Here is a 19,991-nt window from a genome sequence, read left to right on the forward strand (position 1 = left end):
TCCTGTTTTTTTTTTTTTTTTACATTTCCTAACTTTTCTCAAATAGGTATGTAATTACTATAATAATAGAAAAATGTATAATAAATTTTAAAGTTACACTCTGTTTCTATCCACATAGGAATGCTTTGCAGTCTTTTGCAGTCTTTTCTGCAATTGCTCCAAGGGAAGAAAAGTGGGGGGGTGGCTATAAAAACATGTCTTTTTCTGACATGTCCAAGGTAGACTTTCACTTGAGAATCATTTTAAGTATAAGAACTGTTACTTCTTATGGTTAAAAAAGAGGAAACCATATCTGTTGCTCCATCTGGTGGCATCCTTCTGACTATGTCTTGTGTTTTCTTTTATCTTACTCTGAGGAGAAGTGTGTCTGTATAAGTTAGCTGAGTCTTTGCTGTTGGTTCTTTTTATTTGTAAATAAGGATTTACAAATCAACTTCTCTTTTCCTATGGTAGATCCACATTTTTAGGGGAAAATGCATCAATTGTTTCATTTCCTTTTGTTTTCTCTTGATCTTGTTTTTTTTATTTTCAGATGATTTGGGAGACTACGCTATATTATCAGACTTCATTTTCAAAATGAAAACCTTTAAAGAGATTAGCTCATCTTAATATCTTGCTGTGCATTTGGTTCATATTTCTGTTTTCTTTTCCTAGTGTGCCCCCAATATTCATAAGATGGATGGTTATTCATGTGATGGTGTCCAGGTAGGTTACTTCATCTTTACCTAAGTGTTTCCTATATACCAGCATGAAAGAAATACTAAGCCTCATCAAAATAGGAAGATCATATTAAATGTAGTCAACTCTGAAGATAAAAGGGCTTTATAATACTTATCTATTAGTTTTCTTGGACATATTTTTCAGTTACCTGATAGAAGTAGACATTGTGCTGCTAATGGGTATGCTTTTTCATTTTAGGGAATTTGCTTTGGAGGAAGATGTAAAACCAGGGATAGACAATGCAAATACATCTGGGGGCAAAGTGAGTAAATAACAAGGTTTGAGCCTTCTCCAAGTATGGTATCTAGCCCAAGGGCATGTGAAATGGATGGAAGTAATTTTCTAACCACTTTATTATGGCTCAGGGACTTTCAGAGCCATTGCAGCTCTTAGCAGGAGCACTTTGGTGGAAATTAGAGAAAAGCACCTCCTTTGGTAAGACACAGCTCTATACATCTTGGCTAGTTAGCCATGTCTTTGGTGGAAAGTGCCTTTGCTGCCAGGCAGGTAAAATCCATTCTAGGATATGCAACTTGGAGAACAACGCAAACCTGGATTTCTGTTCCTCTTTGCTGTCTTTAACTTAGTATCCTCAGGCAAAACCCATCAGCCATGTGGAATGGACATGGACCCTGAGTGGGGCACCCTTGGATAAGAACTGTAGCCTTTTAGCTAGAGTTGCTTTTTCTTTCTTATCTCTCTTTCTCAAACTCTAGCTGGTTTTCCTAGTTATAGGTGAATTTCTGCTAAGGTAGCTCTGTCATATCAGAAAGAAATTTTAATGTTATTCCTTTTAAAATTTGGCAGATTTTCAGAAGGAAATATGTAACATTTATATCTAAAACATATTTAATTTGGATGCATATTTAAATGTTATATTGTTCCAGAAGTATTACTGGCCCTTCTGAAAGAAGTTTTTGCTTCAAACTCTTTGAAAAGATGATTTATATTGGAAAGCAAGCTATAAAGATAATGATAATCCTTAACTGTCACAAATACTGGCTATAATCCTTTGGGGAAAGGAAGTGTATGCTTTCTTTTGAACAACTAAAGAAACATTGGGATGGGAGACATTTTAGTTATGTAGGCTTATGCTCTGGACAAAGAAATATAGTTTTTGCTTCCTCCTCTTGAGAAGAATTAGTGGCTGACAGCAAGAAGTAGGAAAAGAAACTACCAAACATTATCAGTTTAAAAAATATACATTGACAGTCATCTTTTGATTAGTTTGCAAAAGTTGTTTTGATCTAAATCTTGGATAGCTCCATAAACTGACCTTGGCTTTAGCAAAAATAAAATCCTGACAAAAATGCTTACATGACTTAAAATGTTATCTGAAAGTCAGAGATTTAACATGAATTCAAGTTTGCTACAAGCAGAGTAACGTTTGGATAGCCATTAAGAATTAATAAACAATACAATGTTGTAAAGTAATTAGCCTCCAACTAATACAAATAAAGGAAAGAATAATAATAATTTTAAAAAAAGAATTAATAAACAAGGTGGAAATACTGCTCTTTCTTGAGTAATTATTGTGCATCATTCTTTTAATAAAATTGTCGTTAGGATTCATAAAAGTTGCTGCATGAAAAATTCATGCTTTATATCTGGCACTGAGATTAAAGCATTGAATATTTGTCAATGAACCATTTGGTAGCATCTTTCCCCAATTATTGGCTAAATTCTCAGGAGTGTTATTCTTAGAACTTACAGCCTGAATCATATCAAAGATCTAAATAGATTTGTTTTCAAGTTTTAAATGAGCAGTTGTGAGAAATGTACCCAAGTGATGGATGCTTTTGGTATGGGGAACTCTTGTGAAGCATGGGTACAACTTTTGTAATTGGTAACGTTGTAGTGAAAGAGGATTCTTCACAAGTGTTTTCCCCTTACTGCAAACAGTTGAATAGCTCACATGGCATATCTTTCACTGATAGAAAACTCTATTCTGCTTCAGATGTGATGTCATCAGATAAATACTGCTATGAGAAACTGAATATAGAAGGCACGGAGAAGGGTAACTGTGGGAAAGACAAAGACACATGGATACAGTGCAACAAACGGTGAGATGGAGAAATCAGCCGAGTTTATACCTCAGTTCCAGGCACTACTTCCTGAGCGACCAGGACTTTCCTGTTTTCTGCATGCCATAAAGCATTCTCCTTCCCTCATCTCTTCCCAGAGTTCCAGCACCACCTTTGCAGAGGGCTTCTGAATCTCAGTATGTATTCAGACCTCTCTCCTAAGGCTCAGGCGATGCCTGTGGCTGCCTTAGATCTTTCTCACCTAGAAGACACCTGTCAGCATCTCAAAGGCAGCCAAAATTAAAGCCAACAGAATGTTCTCGGTGCTGGTAGATGGAATTATCTGACTCTGACTTTAATAAAGAACTCTTTTCCCCATAGATCTTAATATCTCACTCTCCTTCTGTTTAGAAGCCTCAGAGTGATCCTTGATGCTCCTGTCTCTCAGACTCATTATCCAAATGGCAAATCATGTTTATTCTTCTCTTTCATTCCTCCACAATTTGTCTTTAATTCATCTCTTCATTCCTGTGCCTATTGCATTACCCCAACTAAGACCTATGTCAATTCTTCAACTAATACAGAAACCTCTTAGTTTTCTGTGCCAGCAGCATCTATCATGATCCCATCAAAATAATCTTATCCTGAACCTTTTTGACGATGTCAGTTCTTTGTTAAAATTTCACTGGTTCCACATACTTAATTGATAGTAAGAATAACGTCTATTGAGTGCACACTATGTGTTAGGAACTGTATTACACTTTACATAAGTGATGTCATTTAATCTTCATGGCAGTTTGCCCTGTTTTATGGAGGAGGAAACTGAGACAGATAAGTTGACTAAGGTCATGTAACTAGGATATAATAGGAACAGAATTAGAATTCAGCAGTCTGGTTTTAGAATTCTCTCTTAACCACTTTGCTGAATGTCATACCATCTTGCTTAATGCATGAAATGGAACCTTAGCTTGGCACTGTACCTCTTCTGTAATTTTCCCCAACCTACATATTTTGTTTTTTTCTTTTTTACTCTTTTGAAATCTAGCAAACCTGGCCATTTCTAATATATTTTATTGTCGTACTTCCACACGGGTATGTGTACTATTCATACTTTAGGAAGTACCCTTTATACTCCATAAAAAATTTTTACCTATCCCCAAAATTACCCACCCCCATCCCCTTGGATAGCACTTACTCTGTAAATTATTTCTGGATTATTTTATTTATTATTATTTATTTCCCCTGGAAATAAATCACCTCCCTCTTCTCCTGCATCCTTTGCATTACTTTTATGGTCCTTGTCACTAACTCTATGTTTTATAGATATTTAATGTTTGTAATTTCTCTTCTTACCCAGAGTATGAGTTCCTTAAGAATAAAAATTGTCTAATGTTTTTAATATATACTAAAGTATTTAGTAAACTCCAATAAGAAATGTTGAATGTATATCTCATCTATGTTAAAAAACATTTTTTTATGATAGATACAATAATGTGATGATATAACTTTAAAAAAATTATTTTTAATACAATAATACATATTTTTCTATGTTGGTGATAGATGCAAGTCTTAATTTTTCTCTTTTTCTATATGGTAAAGACTAACATTTACATATATAGTTGCTGGCCTGCTAATAAGTCTTTGCAAGACATTTATTAGAATATGTTTATCATTATCTATATTAATGATTAAAATGTGTTAAATATAGAGACTATGTAAGATAGTAGTTAACACAAATGAAAATATTTTACAAGTTAAATTAGAATTGTATGTGCTAGCTGGGGGAGAAGTAGAATATATTGGAAAAGGAATCATGATCCTATGTGATTGAGAAGTCACAAAGTATATAATCTGTTCTTTAATTCTGGTGCCATTGGTTGAAGAAAACACTGTATTCTAAAAGAATACTCATCCAAAGTTCATTCATTCACTTATCAAATATTTTTTAAAATGTCTTAGTATATCCTGTGATATACTATTATGAGGAAAGAGATTCAGATATAAAAGATCTCCATTTGATGGGTAATTTTCTTTAGATAAATACTTGGACAATAAAGGAAAATCTAGAACATGGTTGGGATTTTGGTGCACCAAAAGTTTCAGAGAAGACAGTTTTTAAAGCCGAGAGTAAACTAATTTGAGGTTATTTTGTTTTGCTTGTAATTTGAAGGAATAGTACAGTTGATGAAAAAACATGCTTAAGTAAGATAACATTATTGTTCTAACTGTACAGACTTTGCTGTATCTTTGAGGGAAGAAGTAAATACTTGGTACTTTTTTAACACAGGGATGTGCTCTGTGGTTACCTTTTGTGTACGAACATTGGTAATATCCCAAGACTTGGAGAACTTGATGGTGAAATCACGTCTACTTTGGTTGTGCAACAGGGAAGAACGTTAAACTGCAGGTAATGATCTAACCATTCTGTGAGAACATTAACCATCTTATTTCCCAGGAATGAAGCTTGGGATTGCTTCTGTTTTCAGTTCATATGTATGTTAGTAAGATGAAATGGATTCTAGTCCATAGGGATGATTGAGTAAATCCTGACAGAGAACAGATAGAAAGAAGGGAAGAATTAGTTGAATGTGGACTATTGTATGGTAGCTAGAGTTATGTTTCATTGTTCAGTTAAATCTTGCAGGGTTTAGTTTGCATTTCATTCTTATCAGTGGGTTAAATAGATGCATCTTTCTTTTGCTCCCTTATGGAATCCCACTAAAATGACACTAAATAGATTTTTTTTCTAGAATTTGTATGTCCATAGGGAAGCAGAAAAAGGGAGAGGGAACAGCAGCAACAAGATTCTAGAACATAGAGAACAATAGATGTGTGGCAGATTATCAAAACTAAAAATTCTGAAGTCCTCAGTCAATAATGGGGAAAACCAAGAAACTGACTCAATATATACTGCCAGTCCCAAAAGGCTCAAAATGGGCAGCACCATCTACTTCTGGAAGAGGGAATAAAGGACTTGGGGATGAAGAAAGGAATTCAAATGAAAAAGATAGGTGAACTCTGTTAGAGAAGTTGTTAGATCTATAGCTTACTTTCCTGACTCAGCTAAGCTGGTGACTGCTCACCCTCCCATGAAAGATTTGAGCTTTACAGTCTGCAAAGAATAAAATAGAAGGTTTTCAAGCTGATTGTCTGCAGAAAAATCAGTTATCAGAAGTATATAGAAGTGGCCTAGCCTCAGTGACATTCAGTCAGAAAGTCCCAGAACTTCCAATCATCTGTCTGGTTCCCCAACTCAAATATAAACAGATGACCAGATTTGTGAAGAAAGACTCTAACATGAAAAGAGAGAGAGAGAAATGATCAGAAAATGCAACAACTACCTATAATATTTTAAGATACTTCTGTCATGAAACAAGAATAGGGTAGAGTTTTTAAAAATGAGGAACATTAAGAGAAAACAAAAGAAAGCTGTTAGAAATTAAAAAAAAAAAATGATGGCAAACATTAAACTCAATAGTTGAAATTATCTCCCAGAAAGTAAAGTAAAAGGAACAAAGAAAGGGACGTAGAGTAAAGCTCACCATGTTAGAACAGAAATAATAAAGAACAGAGAAAACAGCAGGGAGGAAATTAGCAATGACCAACTCCAAGAGCGTTATCTAGAACCTTTGGACTTGGATTTCCATATTGCCTGGCTCTCCAGGTGCAAGGTGAAATCAGTGAAATTAGTCATACATCAAAACTTATCATTATGAAATTTCAGAACCTAAGGAAAAAGAATCCCAACTGTTTCCAGAGAGGACAGAGGAAAAACAAAACAAAACAGGAATAGGCATTAGAATGGTTTCAAATCTATCGAAGAGTGCTGGGATCTAAAAGACAATGGAGAAAATAATTTCCAAAGTAGAATTCTGTACTCAGGCAAAATATGAATCGAGTGTGAGGGTAGAAAATAAAGAGACATTTAGATCAGTTTCCCCCAAGTTTACTCCCCTAAGTCCTTTCTCAGGAAGCTGTTAGAAACTGTGCTTCACCAAAATACAGAAGAAAACTAAGAAGGAAACAAGGAATTTAGGAAACAAGACATACACTGTGGAGAAAGATGGGGCAATCCTCCAATGAATAGTATCTTGGAGAAAGCCAAGATACCCAGCTCTGTACCATTTACAGGGGCCAACCAGATCAGATAGGAGCAGGGGAACTCCAAGTGGAAACTCTAGGAGAGATTATTTCAGCAAGATGAACTGATGTTCAGACACATCTTAAGTGGAGATTTTGACAGCAGGGTTGGAGTAATTTTGAGTTAGTGATAGATAATTCAGTGAACAAATAAGAGACTTGCTACTCTGAGGGAAAATGAAACATGTGAGTAAAAGAAAAGGTATAATTATGGTGTACTATATCACTCATTTAATAAGTCCTAACAATGCATGATTTGTTGTTGATTAACTATTCCATAGAGGGCAGTCAATTGATAATACTGAAAATAGGAAAACTAAAAATAGTGATACAAACTCATTATTTAAAAATATGTACATAAATAATGAAAGAATCAGTTAAAAGTAGAAAGTGATTTCCTCCAGGGAAGGATATAAGAGGAGGTAGGGGCGATGGATCCCTTCACTGCACTGTAAAAACCAATTTGCCTATTTAACTCATAAAACTATATGCATGCATAATTTTGATAAAATAAATAAACAATAAGTGGAAATTTTTGTAGTAGCATTGACATGGTACTATATGAATAAATAGATTATGAATATACATTTTCAGTCCCTATCCTGTTTATTTGATTGTTTTTATCCTGTTTCTTTTTTACTCCTGCCTAATATATGGGTTGCTATATTGAATAGTTGTTGCAGTAGTTTAGCCATTCTCAAATATACAGTTGACCCTTGAATAACACTGGTTTGAACTACAAGGATACATTTATGTGCATGTTGTTTTCAGTAAATACAGGTCTTTTTTTTTTTGGATAAATATGTGCTACAACACTACATAATTCCCCAGTGGTTGAATCTGTGGATGTGGAACTTGGATTTTCAACTGCATGGAGGGGTGGTACCCCTACCCCCCATGTTGTTCAAAGGTCAACTGTAGTTTGTAAATAGAACAATCTTTTGGGGAAATGTAACCAAAACTAAAAAATTCTCATCTTTGTTTGAAATGTATTTAAAATCTTGAAGGTACTTATTTATCAAATCAAGTGTTATTAATAATGACTTACTTGACTTGTACATGGCATAGTAGCCAAAGGAAAATGATAAAGCCATTTCAGGCCCTTATAATAATTATGTTTAAATCCTAAGGTATATAAATATCTCTGAAAATAATTAGGTCAAAAGATTCAATTGCTTTCTCCATTTGGAGATTGAAAATGTTTATGCTACTTTTAAAATTAGGTAATAAAGAGAAAATAGAGAAAGTGATATTGCCTACTTTTAAGTTTTTAAATGTAGTCTCAAGATAAATGTAAATTAATGGAATACCTCTTTCTTTTTGCTCTCGATTTATTTTTAGTGGTGGGCATGTTAAGCTTGATGAAGATGTCGACCTTGGCTATGTGGAAGATGGGACACCCTGTGGTCCCAAAATGATGTGCTTAGAACACAGGTGTCTTCCTGTGGCTGCCTTCAACTTTAGTACTTGCTTAAGCAATAAAGAAGGCACTGTTTGTTCAGGAAATGGAGTAAGTATTCACCACCTCACCATAGGGATCTATTCAGTTATTTTATATCAGAGAAACAGATATGACCCTGGACTGCCTGTTTCTGTAATAATGGAAAACATGCTTGTTCATGTTTCTCCAGCTAGGATATAGTCATGTGGTCATTGCCATTTGTATATTTCTGTTGTGTAATCTGTGAAAGCTTGAGAATGAGAAAAAGTTTTATTTTCCTAACCAAATTCTTCCATTTCCCACTCTTATTAGGTTAAATTGATCTAATTTAATATAATATGAGTTTTCTACAAGTGAGTTAGGAGACAAATGTTAACAAACTATGATGGGATGGAAAAGGGAGTACAAAGTAGTGGCAGTGGCCGCAATATTTAACAATTGGTATGGTTTAGGCACCGGCCAGTTAGACCATAAATAATTGCCTTGACCAAAACAGTGGGTACCAGCTGAGGAGAACATCTAGAAATAGAAGCAGAATAGTTAAGGAAATGAATCTCAGAGATGAATAGAAAGAATGATGGTGCTGGTGGTGCTCAGTCACGTCTGATTCTTTGTGACCCTATGGGCTATAGCCTGTCTCACTCCTCCGTTCATGAGATTTTCCAGGCAAGATTACTGGAGTGGTTTGCCATTTCCTTCTCCCGGGGATCTTCCTGACCCAGGGATTAAACTCAAGTCTCTTGCGTCTCCAGCATTGGTAGGCAGATTCTTTACCACTGTGCCACCTGGGAAGCCCTAATAGAAAAAATGGTGGTATTTAAAAGGCTAAATTCTATCTTCCTGCATATATCTGACAAGATATAGGTAAATTTATACGTTAAATAAACATGCTTTATTAGCAATTACAGTTTTGTCATTTTCAGTTAGGAATTCCTACACTAACGAAAATTTCTTGAATCTTTTTCTTTTAGCATGTGCCATGATTTTCTTTTTATCTTCTCTGGGTTCCTTCTGGTTATACTATCCAGTTGAGAATCCTTGTCCTGGAAGGACAAACGTTCAATCCTAGTCATTCCATGTATATTCCTGAGGGATACACCAAGAATTTTCTAAGGGAGGTCTTAGTAATTGTTACTTTTTGCCTAAGAATAGGAATTCTTCTGGTACAGGAGAATAGAGAAGGTATATAGGAATTAGTTTTGCTCCTTAGATTAAAGGAATCTGCTAAGTCTTTCCTTTATAAGTAAGAGGATGTTAGGGAAAGATGCTTTTGGGGATGGGAGAAAAGCATAATGGAATAATTTCTTGATCATAATGCTTATGAATAACTGTATCTTATTCACCTAGAAGTCCTGAGTATGTAACACAGAGCTGTGCTAATTAACTGTTTAAGGAATGAGTAAATGAGTGATGAGTGATGGGGCTTCCCAGGTGGCGATAGTAGTAAGGAGCCCCCCTGCCAGTGCAGGAGACCTGAGAGATGCAGGTTTTATCCCTGGTTCAGGAGGATCCCCTGCAGGAGGGAATTGCAACCCATTCCAGTATTCTCTCCTGGAGAATCCCCATGGACAGAGGAATCTGGCAGGTTCCGGTCCGTAGGGTCATAAAGGGTTGGACACAGTTGAAGTCAGTTAGCACACATGCACATACAAATGAGTGATAGACACAAGGAAATCAGGTGGCAAATAGCATTCAATCATTTATAATAATTATGCATAATACAGCAAGCTTATATCCTATGTGTTTTTAACTTAGAGTGACTGAACTTTGTATATGTGACAGAAATTAGAATGTGAAATACAGTAGATATTCTCTATATACATTACATCATGTAGGTTAAGAGTGTGGGCTAGGAACCAGACAGTTTGAGTGTGAAATCCAGCTCTCTTCCTTACTAACTGGGTGAGATTGGGCGAAATTAGTTAGCCTATCTGTATTTTACTCTATTCTTCTATAAAGTGGGAATAATAATGCTGCCTAGGATACAGGATACAGGATTGTTGTGAAGAATCAATGAATTAACACCTGTAACTGATACATAATACTTAGATCGATCCCTGTGACACAGCGAATATTCAATAGTCAGCTGTGAATGTGTTTATTATGATCATTGTACAACAGTGTCACCATTCTTGTCAATAGATCACTGATGCTGCTGCATGAAATGGAAACATACTTGGAGAAACCAGTTGACCTGGTTATTGACCTGATCTGTTGAAAAGATAGTCGGTGAAGTGGGGTCTCAAACTCAGGCCTTTTTTTTTTTTTCTTCCTGCATATTTGTTAATCTGCAGAAAGTTGCTAATCTGAATTAATTTGAAATCTGCAATTTGTTGATCGTATTTATAGTACAGTTAAATCTGCATGTATGTTGTTTTCTGGCAAATTCAAGCAGACAGAAATGAGAAACCCATCCAATCAAACCTGAGTCCTAAAGAACTTCTCTGATCTTAACCCTAACTGAATTCTCCTACTTTTCATTCCTTTCAAAGTTGCTTTGAATAGTAAGACTTTAGAACAGAAACATAGGTTCTGTTTCCTGGATATATAGGTGAAGATTATTGTCTGATAATTTTTAAAAGTTTGGTGTCAGTTTATGTGAATTTTTCCCCTAGGCTTTGAGGGGCTTCTCAGATTCCATGACCCCTGAGATAGCTAAGCTCTGGAGCTTGGGTTGAGATGCCCAGGTTATGGTTTTGTGACGCTTTCTTCTCAGACCACTGCAAGGCCTCAGGCATCCCCTCTTCTTTGTCAGATTTCCCTTTATCTTTTTTTTTTTTTTTTAATATTATTTTATTAGTTGGAGGCCAATCACTTCACAACATTTCAGTGGGTTTTGTCATACATTGACATGAATCAGCCATATAGTTACACGTATTCCCCATCCCGATCCCCCCTCCCACCTCCCTCTCCACCCGACTCCTCAGGGTCCTCCCAGTGCACCAGGCCCGAGCACTTGACTCATGCATCCCACCTGGGCTGGTGGTCTGTTTCACCATAGATAATATACATGCTGTTCTTTCAAAACATCCCACCCTCATCTTATCTGCTTCCTAAAAGATGAATAAAATTTTGGTATAAAGAGCCTTTCTTTAGAAGAAGAAAACTTTGTATTGGATAATTGGAAAATGATTGTAATTCTGCTTAGTTTTTTAAAATCTCCCTCATAAAATTTGAGTTAACAAAATTCAAATTGATCATCGATTTTTGTGTAAGAAATGTAAATTCTCTTTTAAACTTTGTTGTTTCCTCTGGGTCAACTGTTGCTCTCTAGAAAATATTTTTTGAGTAAGATAATTAGTAAGTAATTAGAAATAGGAAGAGAGTACCAATAAATGTCCAGCCCTATCTAATTCTAGGCATATAATTATTAGAAATTAACACAATTAATTTTTATTTTTAAAAATTAATGTTTATTTTTCATGCCTCTGTAGCTAAGAGTTAGTGTTGATTCTAGACTGATTTTGGATTTCAGGTTTGCAGTAATGAGCTGAAGTGTGTGTGTAACAGACACTGGGTAGGTGAAGACTGCAGCACTTACTTCCCTTACAATGATGATGCAAAGGCTGGCATTACGCTGTCTGGCAATGGTAGGTACTTAATTTGGTCCCATTATGTTGTCTTTATGCACAAGGAAAGAGAAAACTGCCCTTCCTAAGCTTTGTTTGGATTATTTTTATATAATTCAAATATAAGTTAAATCCAAGTATTAATGAATTACAGTGTACAACTGGGGCCCTCATTATGAAACCAATTATTTCCATTATCTTGTAATATGAAATATTGCATATAACTTAGTCTATTGATTTAGCCATATCTTGTTCTATATCAGGCTGATATTTTCCAAGTATTGTACTTATTTGGACTAACAACAAATCCTAGCATCTTTTTTTTAATATAGTTTAATTTTTATTTATTGGCTATGCTGGGTCTTTGTTGCTGTGCCTGGGCTTTCTCTAATTGTGGGGAGCGGGTTACTCTGTAGTTGCAGAGTGTGGGTTTCTCGTTGTGGTGTCTTCTCTTGTTGCAGAGCACGAGCTCTAGAACACAGGCTCAATAGTTGTTGTGAACAGGCTTAGTTGCTCCATGGCTTATAGAATCTTCCTGGACCAGGGATCAAACCTGTGTCTCCTGCATTGGCAGGCAGATTCCTTACCACTGGGCCACAGGGAAGCCCTAGTCTTTCTTTTAAATGAAGAAAGTAATCAAAATTTTTAAGTGTATGATTTTATATTTTATACTTTTTATATACTGCTGCTAAGTCACTTCAGTCGTGTCCGACTCTGTGCGACCCCATAGACAGCAGTCCACCAGGCTTCCCCATCCCTGAGATTCTCCAGGCAAGAACACTGGAGTGGGTTGCCATTTCCTTCTCTAATGCATGAAAGTGAAAAGTGAAAATGAAGTCGCTCATTCGTGTCCGACTCTTAGCGACCCCATGGACTGCAGCCTACCAGGCTCCTCCATCCATGGGATTTTCCAGGCAAGAGTACTGGAGTGGGGTGCCATTGCCTTCTCCATTTTATATACTGGGACTAAGTAAATGAGGAAAAATTTACATTGATTTTAAAAATATTTTGTTAACTTTAATATTCTCTCTTAAAGAACTACATCTATATTAAACTCCAGCTCTGGTAGCCTCTACTGTAGGTAATTCTAGAAGTAGTAACCTTGGCCAAGGTGCCTGGAAGGGGTTTGATATGGATAAGAAGCAGCAGGTGTAGTTCTAAAAGCAAGAGTGGCCCAAATGGAGAAGTAGAAATTAAATGCAGATAGTGGAAAGAAGACATAGCTTGAAGATGAATGTTCCTTTTAAACTATTTTTTATCATTTCATTATTGAGTATTCTTTTGCATAAAATAATCTTCAAGTCCTGAAGTCCATTCAGCTCCAAAGAATGAGAGAATTATTATTTTCATTCTAAACATCCATACAGGTTAAGTGTATTGGTCAATGTGACTTTCCTAATAAAACTCACAGAGTGATTAGGGTTTTGGCATCTTCAGTCTTAGCAATGGTTGTGGGGCTGGTTGCAGAAAGAAGCCTCTTCAGGTCTGTGGATTTAACTGGTTTGTCAAAAGTCATACTATTACTTAGAAGTAATCAGGACTAGCATTTGAGTTTATTATTGTTGTTCAGACGCTCAGACGTGTCTGACTCTGTGATCCGTGGATTGCAGCACGCCAGGCTTCCCTGTCCTTCACTATCTCCCAGAGTTTGCTCAAACTCATGTCCATTGAGTCAGTGATGTCATCCAACCATCTCATTCTCTGTCACCCCTTTCTCCTCCTGCCCTCCTTCCCAGAATCAGGGTCTATTGATCCCTGTTAAATTTCTGGAGCTTTCCCCATGGCTCAGTGGGTAAAGAATCTGTCTGCAATGCAGAAGACACAGGAGATGCTGGTTCAGTCCCTGGGTTGGGAAGATCCCCTGAGGAAGGAAATGGCAACCCCAACATTCTTACCTGAAAAATCCCCTGGACAGAGGAACCTGCCAAGCTAGTTGAAAGGATTGGAAAGAGTCAGACATGACTGAGTGACTAAGCACTCACACCTGTTAAATCTCTGGAAAGAAAGGAAGGGGAGATGGGCTAGGTCTTAGAGTGGGAAAATCCCAGTGCCCCAGAAGCCCTCTGGTATCTGCACCCACCCATCCCACAGACGACCTGGGCAGGGTGGAGGCGGCCCGTCTCCTGGCTGGCTGAGTCCTGCTGTCGCGTGTGACTCCCGAGGGCTCCCAGACAGAGGCTGCCACTCCGTCATGGGGAATTGGGATCTGTTCCAGTCATCCATGACTACTGCTTTTGATTCCTCAGGAGAGCAGCAAAGAGCTAACCAAGCTGCCCTGGGTGAGAGCCCTGCAATTTAACACGGGGTATAAAGTCTTTATCAACCAAGCAGGTCTTCTGAGCCAGGAGCCAGGCAGGCCTGCAGCCTGCGTTTTCTGCTCTTGGGCTTTTACTTGTGTGTGTTGTCCAGTCCTTTGACTCACTGGGCCCCCTTCACTGCTGTGATCTGCAAAGAAGAGTTGCATGGCAGCCTGTCTGACCGTTGCTGCCGGACACAGCAGTGCATCACCCAGTCCTTATCTCCAGCCCTGCCCTGGCCCTGCCGTCTGGTGCATCCTCGCTCTCACAGGTCATCAGCACGTCTCCAGCTCACGATTGTATTTTCCATTGTGTTTCCCGGGTACCACAGCCATTATTGCCAAGACTGGGAACTACAGTCTTTTATCATTGATACCACCTGACCATCTGTAGCCATGTTTTCTCCCTTTAGAAGTTTATATCTACACAGACAAAATATCACACAAAATAAGGACCTTACATTGGTTGTGAAAATGGAGTGATAAGAACAATAACATTTCTAGAATTTCTAGGGAAGAGGTTGGAGTCCAGAAGATGGTTTCTAAGTATTCCTCCCCAGGGGTTTTGTGCTGTATAGTGATACTCCTTTCTTCTCCTTATCTTTATTCTTTATTTTAATTCAATGACCTCATTATATTTTCCAGAAAAATACATGGAAAATAAAACCATTCAAAATGCTCTTGGACAAGAATTAAAAGGGAACATACACAAATAATTATTTTTCAAAAAACTATTGATCAAATTGTTAAGTTATGGTTGATTTCTCTTCCCTTAAAAATACCTACTTTTAATTTCAAGATATATAGGAATATCAAATCATTGTCATATGCCTGAAACTGATATAGTGTTTTGTCACAATTATATCTGAATAAATAAATAAAATTTGGGGAAAAGCTTCTGTAAAATTAAAACCGTACAAAGGAAAAAATGCTCACTTTTTAAAACAAATGTTATTAGTGTAATGATCATTAATCTGGAGAATAAAGTTCCTGAAAGAATTTTATATCAAAATTTCAGCTGTATTCACTGATCTTCGTTGTTTCTTTTCTCCCCCCAGGTGTTGCTGGTACCAATATTATAATAGGCATAATTGCTGGCACCATTTTAGTGCTGGCCCTCATATTAGGAATTACTGCATGGGGCTATAAGTAAGTGAAATGGCTCAGTATATTACTGTCAAACTGTACTTTAAAATATTTACCTAAATGATTCTAGAAATTTTTGTATCATTGGATAAATAAACCTTCAGTGAAAATCGGTCTGGTTCAATATTCAATCCATGATGATCCTTGGCATAATTAGAAGTAACAATAATTTATCATTTTTTAGATTAACTCCCATCTATTCTAAAAATACTGAATATTATTTTAAAACCATTACATGAAATACAAATCAATCTAAATTGTGTCTCATACAAAGGCTGTGTTGGTTGGCTCTTTAGTGATGCAGATTCTCTTGACTTAAACCCATTCCGCCAAATCTAGGCAGGATAGTGTTATTAGAGAGCATAGTGTTTAGTAGCAAGGATGGTATCAACAAGATAAAGAGCAGGATCTGCTCCTTAGTGCTTCCTGCTAAGAGCAGGGATCCTGCCAAGAGCCAAACCTCTCCCCAACAAACGTGAAGAAGACATTGTTATTTGTTAAATATGTAAGTGTTTTGTGGGAAGGAAAAACTCTTCAGAGAGGTAATGTGTTAAAATTAAAATTCAACTGTAAGTTACAACTTTTAGAAACCTAATACTTAAGCTTCAAAGTTCAGCTTACAATTCTTTGGTTCTATGTGCAAGATTTAAAAAGTTACACATTATGTAACTGTTGAATATTGGATCCCCTTAGCATTTAGCTAAGTAAATGACTTCACACATTCCAGACTTTTTGTATACTTAATGTGCTCATTTCTCTTGTTAAGTACTTCAACTCATGATGTGAAAAGTTTCCTTAGTATTCAAATAACTAATGTTTAATAAAATAAAACTTAAATGAAGCAAACTTTTTTGACTAGGCATTGACTAGCATAGTGTATATAATCATCGTTATTATTATTATCACTGCCTGACATGGTTTTAATCCAACTGAATTAAAAGACACCTCTTTAAACTAGTATATGGGTCTTGCTGGCTGTGAGGTCAAAACACTGAAGTTATTTTGGCTGAAAAGAGAGAATAATTAGTTGACTGCCAGGATAAACTTTCTATGTTGTAAGTACTAAAATGCAGAAAGACATTTGTGCAAGGCTGTGTAAACAAATAGCACAAACAGCAGGGTAAAGTTTAGCATAGTATAGTTAACATGGCCTAGCATACTATAGCAAATGCCTCTGTAATGTGCAGATTGTTTGGCACTTTGCATGCTTATATTTGCACCAGCTGATTTCAGCAAAATTTGGAGTATAAAATTACATGTCTGAAAGAAAGGCTTTTCTGTACCTATAGTTTGAGCTGTCATTATACCTCAGGTGAATTAGCCCTATCTTGGTGTCACACTATTTCCTTGACTTCCCTTGTGCAAAGCTCATGTAGTAGTTGCCATCACACCAATTGCTATTTTGAAGTAGCTCAGTGATTTCATTTGGTCATGCGAGAGAGAAAGCAAAATTGTTAGTTCTGTTAGTTTTCTGCCACCTATTGATGCAAACTGATATTTCATGTTTACAATCTTGGAAAAAATTATCCTTTCAAAAATATGAAACCTGAACATCTAATCCTACTGCTGATGAAATTATCTGTGTCTGTTTTAATGATTAGAATGAAAAATACTTCTTTCTGTATATCATTTCTTATTTTTATGAATTTAAGTGGTTTCACTTTTTTGTTTCTGAATATATGTACTTTGCAGAATCTTGTTCATACCACAGTATTCTCTTCATAACTAATTTGAACCTGAATGATGAAAGTATTAGTGTTACTACATTTATTCAGAATTTGTATAAACATAGAATAAGGATGTAGAAATTCTAACTCAGTAATTAAATTCATGAATATGCTGTTTCACGTATTCTATTTAAAATGCCAAGCAAACTTAGGACTCGAGAACTCATTTTCTCATTAATCCTTCCAATTAAACTTTCTACCCCTTCTCCAAGTCTTGGGGTAATAGAAAGAATAGGAAATGAGGAATACTCATTTGTAACTGGTGGATCGCTCAGGTAATCAACTTGAGGGGATAAAAAGTAAAACATGTTGAATTGAAATATTTAGGCTTATTTTTCTCCCATGTATGATAGTTTCAGGAATGAAAAATATTAAATATCAAATTGGCACTTTTACTCTCATGAGCTCATTATTAAGCAAGATTAAGCAGAGAATTCATGGAATAGATTGGCAGGTAAAATCTGGCAAACAAAATCTATATGGCAACATTAGTCTTGATCTTGGAAGAAGGAGCCTACTTATTAGTTGCTTGACCTTCAAACAAGTCTTCAAAATATTGACAGCTAGTTAGGCCAGGATAGAAATTAGCTTGTTTTATTTAAAAATTAAAAATCATTGGCACCTCCTTACCACACTCTCTAGAACACATTTTTGCTTCAGAATGGTTTATTCTGAAACTCATGCAATTTTATTTTAGGAGACTTTAAACAAAGTATTACCACAGTTACTTTCAGTGAAACTTCAGGGAGTAAGTAGTGATCACGTGGGAGGTCCATAACAGCTGTGAATTCTCGTTCTATCATACACAAAATGTTCTAATGTACATTTATGTTTTCATATTTGAAATTCTTAGGAAGAGCTCTAGTTTGTGGCATATACTCCAAAAAGAATGTATTATAATTTTTATTTGCATGAAAACACATTTAATATATATAAGTAACTTAACTAATTTCCTTATTTAAATCAATGTGCATGTCTGAAAACCTGTGTTTGAAATAAGGTTGACTTTAGGACATTACTAAATATTTAATATGATACAGTTGACATTGAGAAAACAATTACTTTTTAATAACTGAAGCTTTATGCTTTTAAACAATGGTTACTTGAAAATGTTGTCACTAACCCTTTGGTGTCATTTCTTCAAAAGATGAAGTGAAATTTATGTATGTGAGTGTGTGTGTGTGTGTGTGTGTGTGTGTGTGTGTGTGTGTGTGAGGCAGACGGCGGGGCGGGGGAGACTGTGTTTTTGATCTTCATTTTAATTCTGCAATTAGAAATTCTAGTGGAGATCTTTCATCAAATGCTTTTATGTTTAGTGATTTCTCTTAATGTATTTTTTTAGGTAACTAATTATTTCTCTCTCTCTCTCCTTGTCCATAAAAAGAAACTATCGAGAGCAGAGGTATGTGGTACGAATAATCTGAACATATAACTGAAAACCAAAAGGTTTAACTCTTGTTATCATCTTTGGAATTCATACATACCGTTATAAATTAAGTTTACTTTTGTTTTTATGTTGTAATGGTCATAAACTAATCTTGATTTTTCATTACCTTGATATGATCATTTTAATACTTTTGCCGTGGAATGTGTTAGTTTAAAATAGATCTATCATTATTTAGTTTTAATGATTTTGTCATCCAACAAAACTATAATTAGTCATTCTTATTTGTGTTACTTTTATAGTAATATATATTTAGAAGCTGATTTTTTCCTACCTAAAACAAAATTCCTTTATGTTAAGGTGTCACCTTTGTTTACGTTAGTTGATTGGCTTTTCTTCACCTTTATAACACTTTTCTTGCCCAATGATTTCTAAAGGAATTTATTTTTAGGGATTGTTGTTATTTTACTAACTTTCATTAATGAATGATAAAATTTATATAGGCACACTATTGTGATCAGGAGAGCGTCTTGGCATTTGAGCAATCTGTTTTATCTCTGCATAAGAATTTTTTATTTTTTTTACAGATTAGATAATTATACAGGTATTGAAAGAAATAATTTGCATAGTAATAATCTCTGCCTACTGCACTATTTTTTTTAATAAAAATCCCATAAAGTCACTCTATTCATATAGCCTTAAAATCTATGTTTAGCCCTCACTGTCTAAAGAGATACAAAGCATTCATGTAGTTGGGTAAAACTTGCCTATTTTTTCCAAATCTAAATTAGTTCATGTTGAGGTACACTCCTCACTTTTCACATTTAAAAACTTATAATTGCCATTAACTATTGATACCAAAAAATTAAAATATACTGGAAATTGACTATCTAAGACTACATCATATAGTACTAGTTTTGTACTCAAGATGCCTGTGCAGGCTCCTAACTTTTCCCACAACTGTAGGAAATGCCCGAGGCAGATTAGAAATAAGATGTAATAAATGTGACACTTTATCAGACCCTAGCCACAGCTTTCATTTTTTTTTTTCACAAACTAGAATTTTAAACTTTGTTCTGTTTACTTCTAAGTTATAATTTAAAATCTGTATAAGGCTTTAGCCACAAGTGGTACCCACAGGGTACCCGTTGAGATCCTGGCCAGTTAGCCATAGATATTAGAAAACAATGACCTTGTTCTGGAGTCACTGACTTTTATCATTAATGGAGAAAGTAAAACTGAAATAAAATTATTTAAATAAAGGAAATAGACTTCTTTGTGACATGTTTTAAACTCTGTGTCCAAAAAACACTGAAGAAGAGCCAAAGCTATTTATGCTTTCTGTTAGGTAAATGTTGATCAGTTATATGAGAAATGTAAGTTTGGTGGCTTTCTTCAGTGAAAAGTAAAATTATACTACAAAGATCAAAAACTGGTGAATTAACTCCATTTCCGTAAGAATTAAGGCTGTAGTGTAATTTAATATTGCTGACTCTTTGAAAAGGAAAGCACAGTGTCATAAATACGTAACATAAGCAAAATTG

General features: G+C 35.6%; 1 protein-coding gene across 10 annotated transcripts in view; it reads left to right on the plus strand.

Moving 5' to 3' along the window:
• ADAM22 (ADAM metallopeptidase domain 22) overlaps positions 1-19,991 on the plus strand; it is a 222,781-nt gene that overhangs the window by 180,403 nt on the left and 22,387 nt on the right. For 7 of the 10 annotated variants that reach the window (XM_065939998.1, XM_065939996.1, XM_065939992.1 and 4 more), the window contains exons 19-26: positions 655-705; positions 919-982; positions 2,678-2,783; positions 5,032-5,151; positions 8,226-8,394; positions 11,801-11,915; positions 15,249-15,339; positions 18,448-18,465. In XM_065939998.1, the coding sequence (XP_065796070.1) occupies positions 655-705; positions 919-982; positions 2,678-2,783; positions 5,032-5,151; positions 8,226-8,394; positions 11,801-11,915; positions 15,249-15,339; positions 18,448-18,465 (734 nt within the window). Of the gene's footprint in view, positions 1-654; positions 706-918; positions 983-2,677; positions 2,784-5,031; positions 5,152-8,225; positions 8,395-11,800; positions 11,916-15,248; positions 15,340-18,405; positions 18,466-19,991 lie in introns of all 10 variants that reach the window. The other 3 variants (XM_065939993.1, XM_065939995.1, XR_010663779.1) reach the window with 2 other exon arrangements.

The sequence above is a fragment of the Muntiacus reevesi genome, chromosome 6 (assembly GCF_963930625.1).
Source record: "Muntiacus reevesi chromosome 6, mMunRee1.1, whole genome shotgun sequence".
NCBI classification, from domain to species: domain Eukaryota; kingdom Metazoa; phylum Chordata; class Mammalia; order Artiodactyla; family Cervidae; genus Muntiacus; species Muntiacus reevesi.